Source organism: Mobula birostris, chromosome 5 (assembly GCF_030028105.1).
Source record: "Mobula birostris isolate sMobBir1 chromosome 5, sMobBir1.hap1, whole genome shotgun sequence".
NCBI classification, from domain to species: Eukaryota; Metazoa; Chordata; class Chondrichthyes; order Myliobatiformes; family Myliobatidae; genus Mobula; species Mobula birostris.
Window position 1 is genome coordinate 28727950 of NC_092374.1, and position 26646 is coordinate 28754595.

Consider the following 26646-nt stretch of genomic DNA (forward strand, 5'->3'; position numbering starts at 1 on the left):
CAGAATTAGAAGAAAAGAGCAGAAAATGGAAAGAGAGGCAGCAACTATCAAAGCCCGATCTGCCATCTAGAATTACCTGTCCTGAATGAGGAAGAACTTTCAAAGTCAAGATTGGACTCATAAGCTACTTGAGAGCCCATAAGTAGATCAACAGAACGAAAACCATCATCCTCGACCTCGAGGGATAGCCATGACGACGAGATACTAATGGAATTAACAAAAGTAGTGCATTGGGAGATTGCTGCTCCATGCTTCTATAATCTTGATGTCAGATTTAGATTCTTCCCTCAGGTACCCTCTCCTGCAACCTATGTAGTTGAGATGAATATAAAACATAAAACAATACAGCATGGAAAAAGGTCTTCCAACCCATGATATAGTGCTGAACTAATTAAGCTAGTAATTAAAAACCCAATTAAACTAATCCCTTCCATCTACACAACATCCATATCATTCCATTCTCTGAACATTCATGCACAACCTCTTAAATACCTTTGCTTCAAGTAATCACCACAGAAAAGGATCTTGGCGATTGTAAGGATGACTTACAGAGGATTGAAAAGCTTGAGCATATAGACATTAAGAAAGAAGATGTGCTGGAGCTTTTGGAAAGCATCAAGTTGGGTAAGGCTCCGGAACCAGACGAGATGTACCCCAGGCTACTGTGAGAGGTGAGGGAGGTGATTTCTGAGCATCTGGCAATGATTTTGCATCATCAATGAGGATGGGAGAGGTTCCAGAGGATTGGAGGGTTGCGGATGTTGTTCTCTTATTCAAGAAAAGGAGTAGGGATAGCCCAGGAAATTATAGGCCAGTGAGTCTTACTTCAGTGGTTGGTAAGTTGATGGAGAAGATCCTGAGAGGCAAGACTTATGAACATTTGGAGAGGCATATGATTAGGAATAGTCAGCATAGCTTTGTCAAAGGCAGGTCATGCCTTACAATGCTGATTGAATTTTTTGAGGATGTGACTAGACACGTTGAAGAAGGTAAAGCAGTAGATGTAGTGTATATGGATTTCAGGAAGGAATTTGATAAGGTACCCCATGCAATGCTTATTGAGAAAGTAAGGAGGCATGGGATCCAAGGGGACATTGCTTTGTGGATCCAGAACTGGCTTGCCCATAGAAGGCAAACAGCAGTTGTAGATGGGTCATATTCTGCATGGAGACCAGTGACCAGCAGTGTTCCTCAGGGATCTGTTCTGCAACCCCTTCTCTTCCTGATTTTTATAAATGACCTGGATGAGGAAGTGGAGGGATTAGTTAGTAAATTTGCTGATGACACAAAGGTTGGGGATGTTGTGGATAGTGTGGAGGGCTGTCAGTGGTTACAGTGGGATATCGATAGGATACAAAACTGGACTGAGAAGTGGCAGATGGAGTTCGACCCAGATAAGTGTGAGGTGATTCATGTTGGTAGGTGAAATATGATGGCAGAATATAGTATTACTGGTAAGACTCTTGGCAGTGTGGAGGATCACAGAGATCTTAGGGTCTGAGTCCATAGGACACTCGAAGCTGCTGCGCAGGTTGACTCTGTGGTTAAGAAGGCATACTGTGCATTGGCCCTCATCAACCTTGGGATTGAGTTTAAGAGCCGAGAGGTAATGTTACAGCTACCGTATATAGAACCCTGGTCAGGCCCCACTTGGAGTACTGTGCTCAGGTCTGGTCACCTCACTATAGGAAGGATGTGGAAAATATAGAAAGAGTGCAGAGAAGATTTACAAGGATGTTGCCTGGACTGGGGGGGCATGCCTTACAAGAATAGGTTGAGTGAACTTGGTTTTTTTCCCCTTGGAGCAACAGAGGATGAGGAGGTGACCTGATAGAGGTATATAAGATGATGAGAGGCATTGACCGTGTGGATAGTCAGAGGCTTTTTCCCAGGGCTGGAATGGCTATCATGAGAGGGCACAGTTTTAAGGTACTTGGAAGTAGGTACAGAGGAGATGTCAGAGGTAAGTTGTTTTTTTTTATGCAGAGAATGGGGAGTGCATGGAATGGGCTGCCGGCGATGGTGGTGGAGGCAGATACGATAGCGTCTTTTAAGAGACCCCTGGATAGGTACATGAAGCTGAGAAAAATAGAGGGCTACGGGAAACCCTAGGTGATTTCTAAAGAAAGTATATGTTCAGCACAGCATTGTGGGACGAAGGGCCTGTATGGTGCTGTAGTTCTTTTATGTTTCTATGTTTTCACCTTATCAAATGCCAAGCTGACTTTGACTTATTTTATCATTAGCCTCCAAGTACCCCAAAACCTCATTCTTAAATAATAGACTCCAGCACTGAGGTTAGGCTAACTGGCCTATAATTTCCTTTCTTCTGCCTTCCTCCATTCTTAAAGACTGGAGTGACATTTGCATTCTTCCAGTCCTCTGGGACCATGCCAGCATCAAGTGATTTTTGAAAGATCATGACCAATGCATCCATTATCTCTTCAGCTGCCTCTCTCAGGACTCTTGGATGTAGTCCATCTAGTCCAGGTGACTTATCCACCTTAAGACCTTTGAGTTTGCCTAGCACGTTCTCCTTTGTAATAGCAATGACACTCACCACTGCTCCCTGACACTCATGGACCTCTGGCACACTGCTAGTGTCTTCCACAGTGGAGACTGATGCAAAGTACGCATTAGGTGCTTCTGCCATTTCATTGTCCCACATTACTTCCTCAGTAACATCATTTTCCAGCAGTTCAATATCAATTCTCACCCCTTCTTTTACTCTTTATATAACTAAAAAAAACTTATATTATACTGCTTTATATTATTGGCTGGTATGCCCTCATATTTTATCTTTTCCTTCTTATAGCTTTTTTAGTTGCCTTTTACTGAATTTTAAAAGCCTCCCAATCATCCAATTTCCCACTCACTTTTGTGACCTTGTATATGCAGTCCTTAACTTCCCTTGTCAGCATGGCTGCCTACTCCTGCCATTTGAGAATAATTTCTTCTGTGGAACATATCTAGCCTGCGCCTTGTCAACTAGTCCCAGAAATTTCAGCCGTCTATGCTGTCACCATCCCCACCAGCATCTTCCCCCCATCCACCTGGGCAATTCTCTGTACTTCCCCTTATTCCATTGTGATACTGATACATGTGACTTATGCTTCTCCCTCTCAAATTGCAGTATGAGTTCAATCATATTATGATCACTGCCTTTTAAGGCTTCCTTTACATTAAGCTCCCTAATACGATCTGGGTTATTACACAACACTCAATCTAAGGTAGCCTTTCCCCCAGTAGGCTCAAGCACAAGCTGCTCTAAAAAGTCATCTCTTAGGCATTCAACAAATTTCCTCTCTTGCAGTCCAACACCAACCTGATTTTCCCAACGCCCTTGTAGATTGAAGTCCTTTATTACAATTGTATTACAAATTACATACTCTTTCATCTTTCCTGTAACGGGGTGATCAGAAATGAACGACCCAACTAGTTGCACAGAAAGTACACTGCATCCAAGATTAGGATTTAGCAAAACAAAGCTAAAGTGCCCACATAATTTCCTCTGGATCTTATCCAAAGAGTCAGTCATAGAAAACACAGTCCGAGAGACACATAATCCTTTAGCCACCATATATACGCCAACGATCACTTACCCATCTACACTAATCCTACTGTGCTTCAGCAGTTCATGTGCTTGTCAAGATATTTCTAAAACATCAAAGTAAATTTATTATCAAAGTACATATATGTCATCTATATACCACTTTGAGATGTATTTTCTTGTAGGCATTCACAGTAAAATACCAAGAAACACAACAGAATCAATGAAAAACTACATACAATAAAGACAACCAATGTGCAAATACAACAAAAAAACAAAATAATAACAATAAATAAGTAATAAGTATTAAGAACGAGTTGAAGAATAACTTAAAGTGAGTCCATAGGTTGTAGAAACAGTTCAGCTGAAGTGAGTGAGGTGATGCACTCTAGGTCCTGAACCTGATGGATGATGGGTAGTAACTTCATGAACCTGATGGTGTGGGACCTGATGCTCCTGTACCTCCTTCCTGATAGCAACAGCAAGAAGGGAACATGGCCTGGATGGTGAAGGTCCTTGATGATGAATGCTGCTTTCCAGTGACAGCACTCCTTGTCTTAAGTACTGTGATAGTACTTACCTCCTCCACCTTCTCAGGCAGCCTGTTCCAGATTGCAAATACCCAATTGATGAAAAAAATTCTTCCTCAGATCTCTTCACCTAAATCCTTTGCACTCTGTCCTTAGATACTTCTGCCACATGGAAAAGTTTCATACCACATACAGAATCTCTATTTTGTGTACTTCATATATCTCTATCATGTCTCCCCTCAGCCTTCTTTGCTCCAAGAAAAACAAACCAGCTTCTCACAACTGAAACACTCCCACCCAGACAATATTCTGGTGATCTCCTTTGTACCCTCTCCAATGCAAGAAAGTCCATAAGACATAGGAGCAGAATTAGGCCATTCAGTCTGCTCCACCATTTCATCATGGCTGATCTATTTCCCTCTCAACCCCTTTCTCCTACCTTCTCTTCGTTACCTTTCACACCCAATAAACCTGGCTTCCAGAGCCACCTGTGGCAACAAATTCCAGATTCACCATCCTCTGGCTAAAGAAATTGCTCCTCACTCCATTCTAAATGAACGTCCCTCTATTCTGAGGCTGTGCCCTCAGGTCCGAGATTCTCCCATCATAGGAAACACCCTCTCCATGTCCACTCTATCTAGGCTTTTCAAAATTTGATAAATTTCAATGAGATCCACCCCATCCTTCAAAATTCCAGCGAGTAAAGGCCCAGAGCCATCAATTGCTTCTCATATGATTAGCCTTTCATTCTTTGAATCATTCTTGTGAACCTCCTTTGAACCTTCTCCAATGTTAGCACATCCTTTCTTAAATAAGGAGCCCAAAACTACTCTCAATACTCCAAGTGAGGCCTCATCAGTGCCTTTTAAGGCCACAGCAATACATCCTTGTTTTTACGTCCTCTCAAAATGAATGCTTTCTTCACCACCTTTAAACCTGCAAAATAACCTTTAGGGAGTCCTGCATGAGGTCTCCCAAGTCCCTTTGCACCTTGGATTTTTGAATTTTCTCCCCACTTAGAAAACAGTCTATTCTTTTATTCTTTCTACCAAAGTGCATGACCATACACTTCTCGACACTGCATTCCATTTGCTACTTCTTTGTCCTTTCTTCTTAATATGTCCAAATCCTTCCACAGTCTCCCTACTTCCTCAACACTACCCACCTCTCCTGCAAACTTGGCCACAAAAACCATCAATTCTGACATCCCAATCACTGACATACAGCGTAAAAAGCAGCAGTCCTAACACTGACACCTACAGAACCCCACTAGTCACTGGCAGCTAATCAGAAAGGGCTCCCTTTATTCCACTCTTTGTCACTTGCCAAAAGACAATTTCAATCCATCCTTGAATCTTTCCTGTAAGACCATGGTTGCTATCTTAAGTAGCTTCATGTGCAGTGCTTTGTCAAAGGAATTCAAAATCAATCCTAGAATTATATTTAGTGGAAAGCAAACAGCTAGTTGCAAGACAGCAGATGCTAATAATGCAGTTAATCATGGAAAGTTCAAACCAGACTTGATCTCACAGGGAAGTACCTTTTTAACAGGTTCCAATGTTCTCTTACTTGATGCTTCACAGTTGTTAACTTCTGTATCTATACCACTTCCCTCTGGTTCCACACCTTCAGATATGTGAGCAGGAACTTCAAGACTACAGATATACAAATAAATGGAATGAACAAGGAGAGGAGCATCAAAGTTTGAAGAGAACAGTCCATATGGTATTAAGGTTTCTTACCGACTGGTGCATTAATAATATACTGAATAAATTAGATCTGAAATTTTGGTTAATACAGTTACTAGAAACAGTATTGTGAGTACTCCCACATCTCAAGGACTGCATAGTTCAAGGAGGCAGCTCAGCAAATGCAATTATGGATGGGCAATAAAATAATGACTCAACATATAAAGCTGCATCCCTTGAATGAATTAAAAAATGTCTCAATCACATTACTTAGATGAAGTAATTGACAGCTTCTCTACATAACTAGAAAATGAGTAACATTTTTTTCTTCACCCACTTCTCTTTACAACCATTCACATGGCTTGTATAAGCATGCTCTCAACCAGTTTTTGTAAACTGACAACAGGAGCATAAAGAAAAAAAAAACGACATTGAACAACTTGAAATCCGAACAGAGCTGGGAATATACTTCTGAACATGAAAGAAACTGATCTAATATTTCAGGTTCGACAATCTTTAATTGGGGAAAGAATATAAATGGAAACCTTGAAGAGGTGAGCTGAATCTATTTAAGGGACTTTCTGGCCAGAAGAGTAGCAGAACTTATATACCATTTTCAGTACTTTCTACTTTATTTTAGATTTCCAGCAAGCTTTTAAAGTCAAAAAATGCCAAATTGTTTTATAAACAGAGATACCAAAAAAAACAAACACTATGCAAACAGGAAGATGGAAAGAAGGCCCAAGATCCTAAAAAATTCAGTATGTTAACAGGGACTTTACCAAACTGACCAAAGGCTCTATCCATCATGAAGAATGAGGAAAACTGACCAAAATGTTTAAATCTGAAACAGAGTATTTTGGAAGTGATATTTGAGGAGGAAAAGACTGTCGAGGTAAGATGAGGAAAGAAGATTCATGGCTTGATAGAAGTAAATATGGATTGTAAACTGACTTACATGGACTTACTGCAAGCCAGCAAGACCCGAAATAGGTAGTTACAGCTTAGCAGGGTACAAGGTACTCACAGCAGAATATTGGACACAGAGCTTATGAAGAATGGAAGATGACAGAATGGAAAGGAGAGCACTGAAATAGATAGACCTGGAGACAATGAAGGTGGTATTTGTGATTAACTGTCAGAAAGTCAAGGTAGGAGTTAGAACTGATAATACAGGTCAACTTTCACAAATCTGACTACCTGTAATTTGGTTCCTTCGATAATCCGCACTGATTTCAAATTTTCCGCGCAACTGTAATTTCAAATTTTCCGGGCCACTGTACCAATCTGCTGCACATTATTTTGGTTGTGCTAGATCTGTTCACGTGTTGGCGTGCTCTTGTAAGCACAGACAGGCAATTCCGCGAACACGAGGAAATCTGCAGATGCTGGAACTTCAAGCAACACACACAAAATGCTGGTAAAACACACCAGCATCTTGTGTGTGTTGACAGGCAATTCCTGCTTGTTTTCTTGCATTTATTAATATCATTTGCGTGAGGCGCAGCCGCCCAGCACCCGCCTGTCTCACCCGCCAGCAGCAGGGGAGCTGGCGCGCGCTGGGTCGGTCCGCCTTCTTGCCCGCATGCCGGCAGTCATGCACTGCCCGGCGCTCTGTTCTCTTCTGCCTACGACCTCAGATCAGACGTGGTGACCCGCTGAATTTAAGCATATTACTAAGCAGAGGAAAAGAAACTAACAAGGATTCCCTCAGTAACTGTGAGTGCAATGTAGCGTTTGGTGTAACTGCAAGCCGGTGTCTTTGCTATCGCTTAGCTCACGCTTGAGTGCTGGTAGTGGGTGTACTTTATTTTTCGCTGGTGGGGAGGGGGGATTGTTGCTCGCTGCCACTTACGCGCGGGAGGGAGAGGAGTTGGGGGGGAACTTAGGGGTTCTAACATTTAACTGTCGTTCATTCGTTGGGGCACTTCTCTGTTTTCGTAGATGGTTGCCAAGAAAAAGCATTTCAGGATGTATATTGTATACGTTTCTCTGCCATTAAATGAACCTTTGAATCCTTTGATATTTTAAAGGTATGATGAGGCGGTTAGCTATTGCTTAATGTGATCCTTCTGTAATTCAGCATTTTCACTAATCCGGCACTCCTCAGGTCCCAATGGTGCCAGATTATAGAAGGTCGAACTGTATAATAAAGATGAAAAAAGGGGGCAGTGTTGAATGTGTTGAGCTTAAAGATCAAAGTGGAAAAAACACTAAAGGTTATGAATTATGTGATTCAGGCCAACAAATAGAATGTGTGCCAGAAGAGTCAACAGCTTCAGCCTTCCCAAACTGGAAGAAATTAAATATCAGTTAAGATCTGCTGACAGACTGTATAGTATACACTGATATTCCCCAATTCCCTAGCTGCACTATTTCTATCATTAATAAACATCCACAACAGCAGGCTATTCAGCAAGAATCACAATAGAAGTAATCACTTAGTGTACCAAGCCAAAATGTGATGCCCTCACTTCTGCCTCAACTAATTCAGGAAAGACTAAAAAAGATCCATTAAAATAGGAAGTTTGAGACAGAAAAACTAAGGAACCAACTAAAACATTACCATATTATCTCTAGTTTTAATCTCTATTTATGAAATATGGCGCTATAGTACTGTACCAATAGTTATCAAAATAATGCTGAAGTCTGACATTTTAAACAATTCTACTCTGTCCTGAGAAGAGAAACAAAGAAAGTCATCCAGCTTCAACTTTACCATTTTTCATTCCTGATTTTTTCACCCTGAGGTGCAGAGTGCCATGTAGGCTCCTTATGCATATTACTCCGTGCAAGATCTTCATCCCTTTTCTCATTTCCTTCATCGTTCAGTTCTAAATCACCAGAAAACACTGCTGTGCTGTGCAATGGATGATCTACATACAAACAAAACATTAAAGACAAATAAGCAATTAGGGAACATTTTTGTGAGGTAAATAACTTAATGTTAAATGATTAATAAATTTTCTCACACAATTTATTTGAAGCACAATTGAAGACCAGCTATGATCCAATTTTCAGGCTAAGGCAAGAAGCACTTAATGAGTGAATCAGAATCAGGTTTATTATCACTGGCGTGTGACGTGAAGTTTGTTCACTTAGCAGCAGCAGTACAATGCAATACTGTACATAATGTAGAAGAAAAAAAGCAAAATAAAACAAATAACTAAATCAATTACAGTAAATGTATATTGGATAGATTAAAAATTGTGCAAAAAAACCCAGAAATACTATATATTAAAAAATGAGGTAGTATCCAAGGGTTCAATGTCCATTTAGGAATCGGATGGCAGGGGGGAAGAAGGTGAGTTAACCCATAAAACAAAATATGACTGAATTTTAATACTGCAGTATGTCCATTTACCAAGTGTGATCAGAAAAAAATACTTGAAGACATCTGCAAGCCTGTGAACATCAATACAGTTCACATTGCCATCCACAGAGACACAATTGACTTTTATACACAATGGACATTTCTCCCCCTCTCTAACATATCATACATGTTTTCAGAAGCACTAAAACAGAATATAAAACAACAATGGGTTTGCAGACAAGGACAATCCAGATTCAGTCATTCTTTTGTATAACTGTAAACATCTGTGGAGAAAGAGTTAACAGGTCTGATGAAAGGTCCTTGGCCTGAAACATCTCCAAAAAATACTACCTGATTTGTTGAATATTTGTAGTTGCAACAAGAAAAACAACAACAGCAAATATGCAAGAGACAGTCCTCCGGCCTTCAACCTCCAGTCCCTGGCCCACAGCACCTGTTAACCTGACCTCTATTATCGCAAACCTTCCACCGCGTAGCTCTCTGACCTGGACTCCAAACTCCAGCTCCTGCCCCTGACTCTTCACTTACTACCGCTGACCTCCAACTCTCTCTCATCTCACCCCTAAATCTAACCTGACCCCTAATTCCACACATTGTCCTCAAAACCATTGGTATGAACTTAAAAAGAAAATCAATTAAGTCTGTGACACGACATCGCAGCTCAATGTCATCTTGATTGGAATTATGACTCCCAAGCACTTATATAAATTTAAACCCTCATTTTATTTTTTTCTTAAATACTTATCTAGATTCCCTGTTGTTTGCCTTAAGTGCAGAAGCTCTGAGGAATCTATCAAAACCTTATGATGTAGTCAATGATTTGGACTATGGGATAAATTGATTTGTGGGTAAATTTGCCGATGATACAAAGATAGGTGGAGGAGCAGGTAGTGTTGAGGAAACAAAGAGCATGCAGAGAGATTTAGATAGTTTAGCGCAATGGGCAAAGAAGTGGCATATGAAATACGATGCTGGAAGGTGTATGGTCATGCATTTTGGTGGAAGAAATAAACGGGCAGACTATTATTTAGATGGGAGAGAATTCAAAATGTAGAGATCAAAGGGACTCAGGAGTCACTGTGCAGGATACTCTAAAGGTTAACCTCGTGGTGAATGCAATGTTGGCATTCATTTCTAGAGGTATAGAATATAAGGGCAGGGATGTGATGTTGAGGCTCTATAAGGCAGTCGTGAGACCACACTTGGAGAATTGTGTGCAGTTTTGGGCTCCTTATTTTAGAAAGGATTTTCTGACTTTGGACAAGATTCACGAGAATGATTCCAGGAATCAAAAGGTTACCATATAAGGAACGTCTGGCAGCACTTGTGCTATACTCCCTGGAGTTCAGGAGAATGAGGGTGGATCTCATAGAAACATTCCTTATGTTAAAAGGCCTGAACAGATCAGATATGGCAAAATTATTTCCCATGGTAGGGGAGTTTAGGACAAGGGGGCACGACTTCAGGATTGAAGGACATCCATTTACAACACAGATGTGGAGAAATTACTTTAGTCCGAGGGTGGAAAATCTGGGAATTTGTTGCCACGAGCGGCTGTAGAGGCCACGTCATTGGGTGCATTTAAGGCAGAGATTGATTAGCCAGGGCATCAAAGGGTATGGGGTGAAGGCAGAGGAGTTAGAATGACTGTAAGAATCGGATCAGATTGAATGGCGGAGCAGACTCAATGGGCCGTATGGCCTACTTCTGCTCCTACATCTTATGGTCTTGTGGTCTTAAAACTTCAATTAAGACTTCTATTAAGTCCATTACTATATCTCAATTCTTAAGTGTTCTTTTGAATTTACATGCTGATAAACTTAGGAAGGTTTATTTTGAGACAACATCTTTTTTCATCAGAAATCGATTAAATATTAAGACCATAAGCCATAGCAGCAGAACTAGGCCATTCAGCCCATCGAGTCTGCCCCACAATTTCATCATCATTGACCCAGGATCCCATATACCTGCCTTCTCGTCATATCCTTTGATGCCCTGACTGATTAGGAAATGATCAACTTCCACCTTAAATATACCCACGGACTTGGCCTCCATCGCAGTCTGGGGCAGAGCATTCCAGATGTATTACTCTCTGGCTAAAAAAAGTCCTCTTTACCTCTGTTCTAAAGAGTTTCCCCTCAATTTTGAGGCTGTGCACTCTAGTTCTGCATACCCCCACCACAGGAAGTATCCTCTCCACATCCACCCTATCTAGTCCTTTCAACATTCGGTAGGTTTCAATGAGAATCCCCCGCATTCTTCTAAATTCCAGTGAGTACAAGCCCAAAGCTGCCAAGTGATCTTCGTATGTTAACCCTTCATTCCCAGAATCATCTTTGCGAACGTCCTCTAGACTCTCTCCAGTGACAACACATCCTCTCTGAGATATGGTGCCCAAACCTACTGAAAATACACCAAGTGCAGCCTCACATTATCTCCTTGCTTTTATATTCTATTACTCTCGAAATAAGTGCCAACATTGCATTTGCCTTCTTTACCACAGACTCAAACTGTAAATTATCCTTCTAGGAGTCTTGCACGAAGACTCCCAAGTCCATTTGCACCTCTGATGTTTGAACCTTCTCCCTATTGAGATAATACTCCGCACTATTCTTCCTTTTACAAGAATGCATTATCATACATTTCCCAACACTGTATTCCATCTGCCAATTTTTGCCCATTCTTCCAATTTGTCCAAGTCCTGCTGCAATCGCATTGCTTCCTCAGTACTACCTACTCCTCCACCTATCTTCGTATCATCTGCAACCTTTGCCATAAAGCCATCAATTCCATTATCGCAATCATAAACAAACAATGTGTAAAGCAGTGGTCCCAATGCTGACCCCGAGGAACACCACAAATCATCGGAAGCCAACTAGAAAAGGTCCCTTTTATTTCCAATCACTACCTCCTGCCTGTCAGCCACTCCTCTAACCACACCAGCATCTTTCCTGTAATGCCATGGGATTTTATCTTTAATACTAGACTCCAATACTTTCCCAGCCACTGAGATTAGGCTAACTGCTCTATAATTTCCTTTCTTTTGAATTCCTCATTTCTCTAAAGAGCGGAATGACATTTGTAAACTTCCAGTTCTCTAGAACCATGCCAGAATCAAGTGATTCTTAAGATCATGACTAATGCATTCATTAAATAGTAGACAGCTTTAAGCAACTGTAACCTTTATGTCAAATAGTAGGGCAAGTTCGAAACAAAACCTCATTCACTTTAAAGCAACCTTATTAAGAGAATTTTAGTTACAGAAAACACTCAAATTATTTTTTAAAATGTCTGGCGACATCTTGTGTTCAGTAAGGCATTTACAAGCAATCCTCATTACGCTGAAAAACTGCTTAGGTTAAAGCACTCTTGTAGCAGCCTATCTAACAAACCAATGTCACTACTCGCGACCTCGACCAATCACACCTCCGATCTATCTGATAATAATGTTCCAAAACTCAAAGAACTGTATTTGACCCTTTATTAGCATCTAGCAAAACATACAGTCTTGAAGGGATGCAATTAAGCGAAATTAAGGATAACTAAGTGGTGAACAAAAGATATGACATCCATCAGTCCCCAGCTCCAAACTGTGCAGAACAAAGCACGAATATGCAACTTATTCCCTTCACTTTTACCATGCCCCCACTTAAGTGATAAAAGCACAACACAGAACACAATGCAGATAGAAAACAGGTGCATGGCTCCTACAACTCTAATCCAACATTTTCTTTAAAAAATTAGAATAATCTAAAAGAAATGTAAGGTTTGTTCTAGCTCATTCAAAGAAATCAATTCCAAATTAATTGCCTGTACAAATAGTTAAAATTAGGACCAGACATTCTATTATGGACAAACTTGGCAGCATTTGTTTCAAATACTTAAGTGATCAACTCGTGGGATAGTAAGACAACCAAAAGTGCCCAATTATATTCCAGAAACAGTAATCATATCTGTCAACAGATGCTCTGCAGTGCTATATTATATTTCCGAGATACCAGGTGCCCATGTCAATGACAGTACTGTATCCAAGCAGCAGCGCATTTTGTACATCAGTGCACAAGTCAACTCAACAACATTTTGATTTCTAACCATTAACACCTTACCATAATATTCATTTTGTAAATCATCATACTGGCTTTCTGAATTTTTTAAAATGCTGGATAGGTTTGGGGAAAAATATGGATGCTTTTGACTAGATGATTTGTCTTTATTTTTATTAACAGGAGTCTGTCCGTGTTTTGTTTGGTTTCGTCCACCTTTTTTAGCTCTTGCAGCCTTAGAACCCTGAATAAGAGAAGAAGGTTAGAAGTAACTTGACACTTTCCATGTTAAAATGGCATACAGCAACAAATTTTTGAAAATAAATCAGCAGCAGCACAGAGGGCTTGGCAACTTATTTTACTAATCCCACATATTGGTTTTATGCTTTCTAGAATCAATCACTCTACCTCTCAATAAACACTGTAAAATTGCAAGTCCTTCCGATTGAAGTTATTGGCAAAATATGAACTCGACATTCAGGCAAGGGCAATGAATCACTAATTTGCCATCAGTGTCCTGTTTTGAATTGCTGCCTAAATATCATGTAAATTTTTCAAAGTTTATGTTATTTTTCTCATACCAAAATTTTTGAAATAGCTTTAACATATATACTCTGGCTTTCAGGGTAGTTTTGTTATGGCTGATCCTTTACAAAGAGAGGATTCAGAAAAAATACAAATGTATAAACTGGAGTGGATGTAATCGAAGCAAAGAGGAAATAAACTGGGAAAATCAAGAATGATGCAAAAAAGGAAATTTTACGTAAGATTAGTAAAGACTCTGGCCATTTGATAACAAAATAAGTTCTAGCTTTAACAGCCTTGTTAACATTTCCCTAGCAATTTGCAAACCCAATTGATGCGGCACAGTTCACCAATTTCATGTGGAAAAAGTTTGGCCAGTGAAAAGATGTGCTGATTAGAAGAAATAATGAAAAAAAGGCCTTTATACAGCCCTGTTCTGGAAATCCCCAAGGCCAATGAAGTATTTCCAAAATATACTCAAAGATGCGTGGCAGCCAATTTGTACACAGCAAGCTCCCACAAGCAATGCTATAATGACCAAAAAACTTATGTTTAAACAAAATTCTGGAAGTACTGAACAAATCAAGTAGCATCGATAAAGAGTAAATGTATTGGGTCAAAAAATTTTTTTTCTTCTCCAAAGATGCTATTTGTTCTGTACCTTTTCAATAATTCCAGCACAAACTATGTGTTAAGCCCAAGAGTCAAATTATAAAAAGTAGATAACTTAACTATTTTTAAAAATTACCTAATGTTTTCCCAGTGTATATGACAAATAAACTCTTCTTGAGCTTCCAGCCAGGTACAAGTGTTGATTTTAACTGTCATTTCCATGACAAACTCTGCCATCTTCATCAGGGATGATCCCTGGGCATGTCAAGTACCAGTGGTATATACACCCCCATCATCCATCCCTCCTGATTGAATTAGGACTAACTGATCAGGTTTCTGCTGTATCACCTTACTTACAATCAAATTCTAGTTTTTACTTAGAGCAAGACCTTTGTCTTTGTTAAAATGCTTTTGCTCTTGTTTTATTGCAATAGCTTCCTTCACCAGGCGATCCCAAAAGTCATTGGTGTGGCACAGAAGTTTTGTGCCCTCAAAAGTCAATTCTCCGGCCATTTGCAAAAGTAACGTTTTGCTACTGCTGATTTCTCCGGGTAACCCAAACGGATACCCCTCCTGAGCTCCTTGATGCGGGTTTCCACCATGCATCCCATCTGGCCATCCTGAGTCCTAGGTCAACTTTGACCCACAGAAACCATGTTTGAGCTTCCTTACGGGTTTGTGGATAGTAATAATCTAGCATTTCTTCAGGATCTTGATAATCCTTCCAGAAATCATGGAAATATAGGGAGGACAGGCGGTAGCAACAGATTCCTCCTTGTTGTTAGGTTGACCTGGGACTCAGGACAGTTGGCGTTTACAGGATTCCCTGTGAATGCAGAGCAGCATGTACCGGCCATCCCTGATGAAGATGGTAGGGTTGGTCATCGAAACATTGATCAAAATCGATACCTGTACCCGAATAGAAGTCTGAGAAGTTTATTCATGTCAACTATTTAGATTACAACTCATGTGGAGGGAATTTTGAAAGAGAATAGTTTCTAGATAGCAGAGTAAAAGGTTCTTTATTAGAACCAGAGTAGGAAATTACAAAGCTATAACAATGTTGAGCTTAACAAACCTTCAAACACAAGAATATAGGAGCAGCAGTAGCCCTTAAACCTGCCTCATCATTCTACATGATTATGGATGATCACATGCATGAAATTTAAATACAAATACTATGACTATAGCAACTGACAGTACTTTTATTTGACATATAACTGGGGCTCAAGCATAGCGCATAGAGAGGGCATAGACAGAGAAAGGATGTAAACACAAAGTCTGAAGAAAGGGCAGCATCAGCAAGAGGGAATGTCTGTATAGTTGTGGAAAATATTAACTTCATAAAATAATTCCAGCTTTAAAAAAAAGACTATCCCAAATTAGCTGTATATCAAAAGCTAATTTTAAGTTTCCTTTAATACTGAATATTAATAGAAATTCATTGTAATAACTGTTGGTAATCACAAATGATGCATTGTATATTTGAAGAGTCGATGTTAAATGTTATTCTCTCTGGCACCAAAACAACAAAGGAGGAATTTAAGAGTGTTCTATCCTTATGATATATCAAATACAGCACATAACACATTGCACGTTTACAGCACTTCAAGGCTTTAGGTTTGCATTACCTGCAAATTAGTTCCTTTTGAAGTTGAAGCAACTTTTTGTTTTCTCATTATTCTTTATCTCAGATGCTTTTTTTTACATCAAATAATATCTATACAAAGTAAACAAAAAAGGTGGGTCAAGTCTTGATGCAGATTTCCAAAAATCACCAAAATTAAAGTTGTTAATGTTAACTAGATAGACAAGAAATAACACGAAATAACTTCCTAGCTCAGACTATGAACACAGAAAATTCACTCAGAATTTCTCTCTCATGCATATGCATGAGAGTCATGGATTTGGAGATGGTACCTGTCAGCAAGTCTTTCTTCCCACAGAAGATTCCATAATTTTGAGATCAAACTGATACAACATTTCAGTCTCAAGAACAACACTAATAGAATAGCTTTTTCGCTAATGTGCGAGCAAACCAAATTCTATCTGCCACCTTGGTGGGTGGAAAAAACTTGAGGAGACCAATTCCAAAGAAATGCAAGAAAGATATCAAACATATCTAGCTAACAACATGGAACAAGACGCTTTAAGCATTCAACATCATTCATTGTGGATGATCTCTATCTCAGCATCATCTTTCAGCATTATTCCCACATCTTCTGATTCCCTCAATGTACTCAGAAATATATCCATCATTTTTTTGAATGAACTCAGTGACAAAATCTCACAGCACCCTGGGTTAGAGAATTAAATGTTCTCTTACTGTTACTGTTTGTGTTATCTTTGGCCCTAGCTCAGTATATACAAAACTTCAACTTCATTCAGGAGGCAAAGAGTGGGAATAGAAGAAATGAAAGGGTTGACTGTTTTCTGAATGGAGAGAAAATACAAAAAAAAATGGTGCAAGGTGACTTGGGAATCCTTGTGCAGGATTTTCTAAAGTTTAATTTGCAAGTTGAGTCTGTGGTGAGGAAGGCAAATGTGATGTTAGCATTCATTTCAAGAGGACTGGTATATAAAAGCAAAAGTATAATGTTGAGACTTTATAAAGCACTGGTGAGGCCTTACTTGGAGTACTGTGAGCAGTTTTGGGCCCCTTAATCTTAGAAAGGATGTGCTGAAACTGGAGAAGGTTCAAAGGAGGTTCACGAAAATGATTCTAGAATTGAATTGCTTGTCATATGAAGAGCTTTTGATGGCTCTGGGCCTGTATTCACTGAAATTCAGAAGGACGAGGGGTGACCTCATTGAAATCTAACAAACGATGAAAGGCCTTATTAGAGTGGATGTGGAGAGGATGTTTCCTATGGTGGGAGAGTCCAAGTCCAGAGGACACAACCTCAGAATAGAGGGGCATCCTTTTAGAACAGTTTCTTTAGCCAGACAATAGTGCATCTGCTGAATTCTTTGCCACAGACAGCTCTGGAGGCTAAGTCTTTATGTATATTTAAGGCAGAGGTTGAAAGATTCTTGATTGGTCAGAGCGTGAAGGGATACGGGGAGAAGGCAGGAGATTGGGGCTGAGAGGAAAATTAGAGCAGCCACGATGAAACGGCAGAGCAGACTTCCTGGGCCAAGTAGTCTAATTCTGCTCCCAAATCTTATGTTTTAATGGTCTTCATTTCTCTCCTTTTCCACAAATACTGACTGCAGCGTTGAGTATCACCAACACTATTTCTACTTTTGAGTTTTTTCTCCTAGAGTCTTGACCTCAAGTTATCCTTTAGTGAAACCTCACTGAAAAAGGTGGTCTGATCACTTGACAGGAAACTGCTATGAACAGACAGCAGTATTTTGTATAACAGCTCTTCACAGGATGTAACACACACCAAATGCTGGAGGGAACATAGTAAGTCAGGCAGCAGTTCTGGAAAGGAGTCCACATGGTCCAGCATTTTGTGTGCAGCTCTGGATTTCCAGCATCTGCAGGATCTCTTGAGTTCATCAGATGTAAACCATTTTGAGAGTTTTAGTCATATGGTACAATCTAATAAATCCACACCAATACCTACCCTATTTACCAGCACCTGGTCTGTACTTTCCTATGCCTTGGCGATTCAAATGCTTGGCGAGATACTCCTAAAATGTTGTGAGTCTCTCCTTCCACTCCTCCTTCCGGGAGGTAAACAGAAATCCCTCAAATGCTTCCAAATTTCTTACCCTTCAACCTAAATCTATATCCCCAATTTAGGACACCTTTACTATGGAAATATAGTATGAAAGTATTCCCGACTATTTAATATCTATATTCCTTCATTATTTTGCATGCCTTAATCAGGTCAGACCTCAGCGTCCTCTACTCCAAGGAGCACAAACCAAGCTTCTCCACTCTACCCATATAACAGAAGCTCTATCTCAAGCAGCATCCCGGTGAATGGCGACACAAGTGAAGACAGCTGCTGGAATCTAGAGCAAAAACGAACGACATTCTGAAGGAACTCGGCGGGTCAGCTAGCATCAGTGAAAGGAAATGGGGCAGTTGACGTTTCTGATCGAGACCTGGCGAATCTCTCTGCAACCTTGAGCATCTTGCTATAGGTCCTCGTACGCTTACATTCCCAAACACCGAGCCCAACACTTTACCTTCAGGGGGTAAGTACCGGCAGCCCAGGCAGCGCTCACCCGCCCAGCAGCACGGCCTCGCCGTCTCCGCGGCTTTCCAGCGTCCGCTTCCTGCCAGCCGGCCGCACTCTACTTCGCTGCCGCTTTTCCCGCCGACAAACGAACCGCCGCCAGCGCCGGGCTGCACCACGACAAGAGGGTCCGAGAAACATACGGGAATGCTCTGGGGAAGTGAAGCATCGGAAAAGCCTTGGTGTCAGATAAAAACATTAAAAGCTATTTCTTTAAAGCTGCTTCTTGAGAGGGTATCTCCAAGGGAGATTAAAAGTTCTGAATAATTTGATACTTTCTACAGTCTCCCCTATTTTAAAACTTTACCATATTGGACCCATTAGCGACTCCTGTGTCCGGGAGGATCAAATGCATCTCGAGCGTTTCACCTGCTGCGTTCCCCAGCAACTTTTGTGCGTGTTGCTCGGGCATTTGAAATTTATCCAGATCATTTACAATGCTAGCATTTATTGCCCATCTCCAACAGCCCAAGAAAAGGAGTTTTCTGAGATCACCATGTTGTGGAGGTACACCAATGTTATATCGGGGGTAGTCTGAGGATCTAGACTAGGGTTGCCAACTGTCCCGTATTTCCCCCGCTAAGGTAGAGCGTTCCTATGAAACCTTTCGTGCCGAAATGAAGTGAAGCGCAGAAGTAATTACCATTAATTTATATGGGAAAAATTTTTGAGCGTTTCCAGACCCAAAAAATAACCTACCAAATCATACCAAATAACACATAAAACTCAAAATAACACCAACATATAGTAAAAGCATGAATGATATGATAAATACACAGGCTATATGAAGTAGAAATAATGTATGTACAGTGTAGTTTCACTGAACAGGATCGCCAAAACCGATCTGTTGGGGGGGGGGGATCGGCACGTATACGCATGCGCACACAGATGCCCGCGCAAGACTTCATGGTCATTGTAGTCTTTCTAGGGGTAAACGCTGTCCCGTATTTGACTGCTACTTTTGTCCCTTATTTGGGAGTGAGAAAGTTGGCAGCCCTAATCTAGACCCAGTGCCAGTTGAAGACACACATACATATTTCCTCATCGGGCTGGTTCAAAGTTTATTATTGTACATACACGTCATCACAACAACTCTGAGGTTCTTTTTCTGTGGCCATACTTAACAAATCTATAGAACAGTAACTGTAAGCAGGATCAATGGACAACAAACTGTGCAAATGCAGTTATAAATAAATAGCAATAAGTAACAAGCATAAAATAACAAAATAAAAGACTCCTTGAATGACTATAGTAATCCCCTTTTGTTCAAGAGCCAGATGGTTGAGGGGTACTAACTGTTCTTGAACCTAATGGTGTGAGTCCTGAGACACTTACACCCTTCTGCCTGAGGGCAGCACCAAGAAAAGAGCATGGCCTGGGTGGCAGGATCTTTGATGATGGATGCTACTTTCTTACGTTTCACGTAGATGTGCTCAATGGTTGGGAAGGTTTTACCCATGATGTACTGGGCTGAATCCACTATCTTTTGTAGGGTTTTCTGCTCAAAGGCATTGCTGTTCCTCTACTAGGCCGTAATGCAACCAGTCAGCACACTTTCCACATCTATAGAAGTTTGCAAAGGTTTTTGATGACATGTTAAATCACCACAGACTCCTGAGGAACAGGAGGCACTGTCATACTTTCTTCAGAATTATATTTATATGATGGGTCTAGGATGGGTCTTCTGAGATATTGATATCCAGGAATTTAAAGTTACTGACCCTCTCCACCTCTGATCCTCCTAATTCATGGACCTCTGGTTTTCCTCTCCTGAAGTCTACATTCAGATCCTTGGTCTTATTGAGTTAGAGGTTGTTATGCTCAGTCTCCCTCCTGTATGCTAATTCATTACCACCTTAGGTACAGCCCACAACAGTAGTGTCATCAGCAAACTTGTATATGGTGTTGGAGCTGTACTTACAGTGGCATGCAAAAGTTTGGGCACCCCTGGTCAAAATTTCTGTTACTGTGAATAGCTAAGCAAGTAAAAGATGACCTGATTTCAAAAGGCATAAAGTTGAAGATGACACATTTCTTTAATATTTTAACCAAGGTTTTTTTTATTTCCATTTTTTACAGTTTCAAAATAACAAAAAAAGGAAAAGGGCCTGAAGCAAAAGTTTGGGCACCCTGCATGGTCAGTACTTAGTAACACCCCCTTTGGTAAGTATCACAGCTTGTAAACGCTTTCTGTAACACACATCAAAGTTGCTGGTGAACGCAGCAGGCCAGGCAGCATCTCTAGGAAGAGGTACAGTTGACGTTTCAGGCCAAGACCCTTCGTCAGAGTACATACAACGCTTTCTGTAGCCAGCTAACAGTCTTTCAATTCTTGTTTAGGGGATTTTTGCCCATTCTTCCTTGCAAAAGGCTTCTAGTTCTGTGAGATTCTTGGACTGTCTTGCATGCACTGCTCTTTTGAGGTTTATCCACAGATTTTCGATGATGTTTAGGTCAGGGGACTGTGAGGCCCATGGCAAAACCTTCAGCTTGCTCCTCTTGAGGTAGTCCATTGTAGATTTTGAGGTGTGTTTAGGATCATTATCCTGTTGTAGAAGCCATCCTCTTTTCATCTTCAGCTTTTTTACAGATGGTGTGATGTTTGCTTCCAGAATTTGCTGGTATTTAATTGAATTCATTCTTCCCTCTACCAGTGAAATGTTCCCCATGCCACTGGCTGCAACACAAGCCCAAAGCATGATCGATCCACCCCCATGCTTAACAGTTGGAGAGGTGTTCTTTTCATGAAATTCTGCACCCTTTTTTCTCCAAACATACCTTTGCTCATTATGGCCAAAAAGTTCTATTTTAACTTCATCAATCCACAGGACTTGTTTCTAAAATGCATCAGGCTTGTTTAGATGTTCCTTTGCGAACTTCTGATGCTGAATTTTGTGGTGAGGATGCAGGAAAGGTTTTCCTCTGATGACTCTTCCATGAAGGTCATATTTGTGCAGGTGGCACTGCACAGTAGAACAGTGCACCACCACTCCAGAGTCTGCTAAATCTTCCTGAAAGTCTTTTGCAGTCAAGCGGGGGTTTTGATTTGCCTTTCTAGCAATCCTACAAGCAGTTCTCTCGGGAAGTTTTCTTGGTCTTCCAGACCTCAACTTGACCTCCACCATTCCTGTTAACTGCCATTTCTTAATTACATTACAAACTGAGGAAACGGCTATCTGAAAAAGCTTTGCTATCTTCTTATAGCCTTCTCCAGCTTTGTGGGCATCATTTATTTTAATTTTCAGCGTGCTCGGTAGCTGCTTAGAGGAGCCCATGGCTGCTGGTTGTTGGGAAAAGGTTGAGGAGTCAGGGTATTTATAAAGCTTTGAAATTTGCATCACCTGTCCTTTCCTAATGATGATTGTGAATAAGCCATAGCCCTAACAAGCTATTTAAGGTCTGAGACCTTGGTAAAAGTTATCTGAGAGCTTAAGTCTCTTGGGGTGCCCAAAATTTTGCATGCTGCTCCTTTCCTTTTTTTTCCCCACTCTAAAATTGTACTAAACAAAAATAATACACTAATCTTGCTTAAAATGTTGAAAAGAATGTTTCATCTTTAACTTTATGACTTTTGGAGATCAGTTCATCTTCTACTCACTTAACTATTCACAGTAACAGAAATTTTGACCAGAGGTGCCCAAAATTTTGCATGCCACTGTAGCTACACAGTCATAGGAATAAAGTGAGTAGAGCAGGGGGCTAAGTATACATCCCTGCAGAGTTCCTGTGCTGATGGTGATTGTGAAGGTGATGTTTTTTGCCAATCCAAACTGATTGGGGTCTACAAGTGAGGAAATCCAGGATCCAATTGCACAAGGGAGTAGGCCCAGTTCTTGCAGCTCACTGATTAGTTTTGAGGGGTTGATGGTATTAAATGCTGAACTGTAATCGATAAAGAGCATTCTGATGCATGCATTTTTACTGTCCATATGTTCCAGAGTTGTGTGAAGAGCCAACGAGATAGCATCTGCTGTAGGCCTGTTGCTTCAGGATGCAAATTGGGGCGGATCCAAGTCACCACTCAGACAGGAGCTGATATGCTTCAACACGAGCCTCTCAAACATCTCATCACTGTGGATGTACGTCCCACTGGATGATAGTCATTTAGACAGGTTACCATGCTCTTCTTGGGCACTGGTACAATTGAAGCCTGCTTGAAGCAGATGGGTACCACACACTGCTGGAGCGAGAAGTTGAAGATATCCAGGAGCACATCAGCCATTTGGTCAGCACAGGTCTTTGGTACTCGGCCAGGTACCGCATCCAGACCAGATGCTTTCCTTGGATTCGCTCTCTTGAAGGTGGCCTGCATGTCATCTTCAGATACTGAAAACCATAGGATCATCAGGAGACTTGAGGGTGCATGAAGGTTCTGCACTGTTCTGTTGATCAAAGCAAGTATAGAAGGCATTGAGCTCATCTGGAAGCAAAGCTCTGCTTCCCCTATGTCACAAGATTTAACCTTGTAGGAAGTTATAGCATTCAAACACTGCCACAGCTGTAGCGCATACCTCGTTGATTCCATTCAGGTCCAGAATCTCCACTTCACCCATCAGATGGCTTTCCGGGGATCATAACTGCACCTCCTGTAGCATTTTTGGTCTCCAAATTTGAATGCCTCTGATCTGACTCTCAGCAGATTCTGGATTTCATTTTTCATCTGGGGCTTCTGATTGGGGAAAACCCTGAATGATTTTGGGGGACGGGGACACACTCATCCACAGCTGTTTTGATGAAGTCTGCAACAACCCTGGTGTTGTCACTCAGGTCCTCAGATGTGTTCTTGAACGTGGCCCTGTCCACCGATTCAAGGCAATCCTGTAACCATCCCTTTGCCTCCCGTGACCACTTCTTCATCGCCTTGATCTCTGGAGCCTTGCTTTTTAGGCTGTGTCTGTATGCAGGTAGTAGGGGTACAGCCAAATGATGAAATGGTGTGTTTCTTGTAGGTGCTGCTGTCTCCTGCTGTTCTTGTCCCATTTGGTGCTAGGAATCAGGATTTCATGAGCTTCTAATCACAATAGCCTGGGGGAATTAATTTTGAAGATGTAAACAGGAGTGGTGGGGTGGGCAAGGTGTATCACCTGCTTAGCTCCATTATCAGGGCCATGTGAAGCCATGGCAGCAGGTGCTGGATGGTCATATGAGCAGTTGGTGCATATCACAAGTCCTGGTTAAGTGAACACTGATGTCAGGCAGACAATCTCTTTAAGAGTACAGTATTGATAATGGTTGGGGGTCACCTGTCTTGTAAAGACACTGCCCAGAGGTGGCAATGGCAAAACACTTCTGCAGAAAAATTTGCTAAGAACAATCACGGCCATGGATAGACTATATGATACAACACAGCACATAATGATGATGATGATACAGGAGTTCTTTTGGAGAGAATTAGTGTTTTGGAGATAGTTAAGTAGTGCCAAACAAGTCAGCTGCCCTACCTTCATTGGTATAACGTTTCTTGAGTGTGTTGAAGTTGCACTCATGTTGAAGTAAGCATCCCATTTCCATCCTTTTAGAAGGGGACAGCAATCACTCACGACAAGACACCCAGCTGATGATGTTGTAGCCAGTGTTAAATTGGCTAATCCAATAAATTTTGAATAATGGTGGCTCTTAACATCTTGTTGTGGATTAGACTTTCTCTTGTTAGACACCTTCATGGCCTGACACTTTTGTGGAATAAATGATACATCACCTCTGAGCCTACCTATGTCGTACAAAATATACGAATGGACTGTATTTGCCAGAGGTGCAAATGGAGCTGAACATCGTACAATGATGTGTGAATATCACCACTTCTACAATACAATGAAAGGATTGTCTTTGAGGAAAAAGCATAAGGCACTTTTTAAAAGCAGAGTGGGCCTAAACAGCACTCTGAGGAACTCTGAATGATATCCCACCTCTTTGCACACTGTCAGTTCGCAAAGAGGGTGTGGAGGAGGATGGACGGGCTAGTGTCACGTTTCATCCCCAGCAGCTGCGTAACAGAGGACTCTCTGATCTACGGGCTGTTCCCGGGGACGCACACGGAGACCAACATCCGGTGCTGCTGGCAGATCAACTCGGTGAAAGACGCTCTTTGGTCGGCCCGAAACTTGATGATCTACCAGCACATGGAAGTGTCTGTGGGAGAATGCTACCGACTGGCACATTCTCGGCTGCGGGAGTACGTGCTGAGGGACGCACTGAAACTTGGTGTAGCCACCGCAAGGGCCCAGTGGGGAAGGACCATGGTTTAGGGTTCTTCTCCCATGGGTGTGGGAGGGGTCGGGTGGTGTATACCCCTCAACAATGGTGTGGTAAGGTGAACCAACAGAGTGCCACGTGGGTGGCCAAAAGTATGGCTAGAGACCAGAATGGAAACGTATGTAAAGGATGGAGAGTCAATGAATGGTTTATTGTATATAATTTTATTTTTGAATAAAGTCTATTTTGAAATAAAAAAGGACTCTGAATGATATCCTAGACATTTGAATGACCACACATCAGTGTTTTCCCACTGATGTCCATTGAGTTCAAAAGCAGAAAACGCTGGGAAGAGAAAGAGATTTAAAGTTTCAAACTGAAGACCCTTTTGACAGCATGGTAGTAGAAATGAAACGTTCATTTTAAGCTGCAGAGAGAGTGGGAAGGATTGGATAAACAACAAAAAAGGGTGAGTTTAGGGTAGCTGCAGGTATGTTGTAGAAGTCATCCAGTCAAATGGGAGCAGTAAAAGAGAGAAAATGGAGAAAAGCTGTGAAAGAAAGGGCAGTTAGTGAGAATACAAAAGAACATAAAGGTTGGGAAGTGCTGGGCCGTGGAATGAGCCTGGCAAATCAGGATGAGCTAACCGAGGGATAAAAACTGAGTCACTGTGATAGAAAGATGAATTACAGAGGAAGTGGCTAGTTCTGATAGAGACAGAGAAAGCAAGCTACATGAGATTATGAAATTCAATACTGAGTTTTGAACTTTACTGTTCTTATTGCAATTTTTCAGCCTCTGTACATTTTTTCTGATTCCTTTTGATTTCAGTTTTATATTGGGTCACTAATGCCAAAGAGAGTCAACTGCTTTATTGAAATTGAGAACAATCTCTTTCATCTCACCTTTGGAATTCAGCTGTGACAAAGGCCTGAAGGCAAGGAGTCCAGCAATTCCTTGACGCTTTCCATCATGTTAGACTGATGGGACTTTTAACACATCAGACTGGATTTATCTAACTTTTTTAAGAATTGGCCATACACAAGCAGTTTTTCACAATGTTGTGCAGCTGCCAATGTTGTAACAGTTCAAGAACAGCTTGGCTAGATGTGCAGCTAGTTTTGGAACGGTCTGCAGTATACATCTGGTATGTTTTCTTTTCCAATACACAGCCTTTGCTGTGTCCAGTGCTCTCAGCCAATTTTTGACTTACTTTGAGCGTATGGATCTTAGGTGGAATCCAAAATGGATCCATCATTCCAACACTTCAACCCGAACACAGCCGAAATATTTGAAACTGTGTCACATGCACACACAATTCATCCATCCATTGAAATGGATGAATTCTTGGTGCTTCCTCCTGTTAACTTTTTAATTGTCCACCACAGTCCATAACAAGACTCCAAAGCTTCAATTCTATCTGTCCTTACAATACTTCCTTATGACACAGAAGAGGATGATTTTGACCCGTGACCCAGACTATGTTGCCTCACAGAGCAATGCTGTTCTTTCCCCACTCTCCCTCACCCCCAGTAATATTGCACCATTCACATCAACTACCCCCAGCAGTAACAAATGCAGGCTATGTATTGAGTGGCCCCACCCTCCTATCCAGTGTCATGCACGAAGGCCTGAGCAAACTGAACTGCGGCTTGTACCCAGAAGGATCCAATGTCCCAGGAGTATTTCAATGCATGGCCAGGTCACTGAATATCATGCCTCATATTTAGAAGGAGCAAAAATATCTGTGACAGAACACCCATTTATTCAAAAATAAGCAAATTAGGTGGTCTGTTTTTGAAGGATTGAACAGACATAGCACTTGTGAATTAAGTGACTGGAAGAACTGACAGCAGCATCAATGAAGGAGAAATGAACAACAAAACAAATGTGGCAGAGAATAGACCAATTAGGTGTATAAGATGATGAAAGGCATTGATCGTGTGGATAGTCAGAGGCTTTTCCCCAGGGCTGAA

The 26646-nt window shown here is 41.1% G+C and overlaps 1 protein-coding gene across 4 annotated transcripts in view; it reads right to left on the minus strand.

Annotated features, from left to right (window-relative positions):
* cenpu (centromere protein U) overlaps window positions 1–18852 on the minus strand; it is a 34734-nt gene extending 15882 nt beyond the window's left edge. For 2 of the 4 annotated variants that reach the window (XM_072257740.1, XM_072257738.1), the window contains exons 1-5: window positions 18429–18758; window positions 15914–16002; window positions 13209–13389; window positions 8488–8644; window positions 5621–5735 (exon numbers count right to left, since the gene is read on the minus strand). In XM_072257740.1, coding sequence (XP_072113841.1) covers window positions 5621–5735; window positions 8488–8644; window positions 13209–13389; window positions 15914–15961 — 501 coding nt within the window. In that variant the 5' untranslated portion in view covers window positions 15962–16002; window positions 18429–18758. Of the gene's footprint in view, window positions 1–76; window positions 3582–5620; window positions 5736–8487; window positions 8645–13208; window positions 13390–15913; window positions 16003–18428; window positions 18759–18785 lie in introns of those variants that run through there. The other 2 variants (XM_072257739.1, XM_072257741.1) reach the window with 2 other exon arrangements.
* Window positions 18853–26646: the final 7794 nt, after the last annotated feature.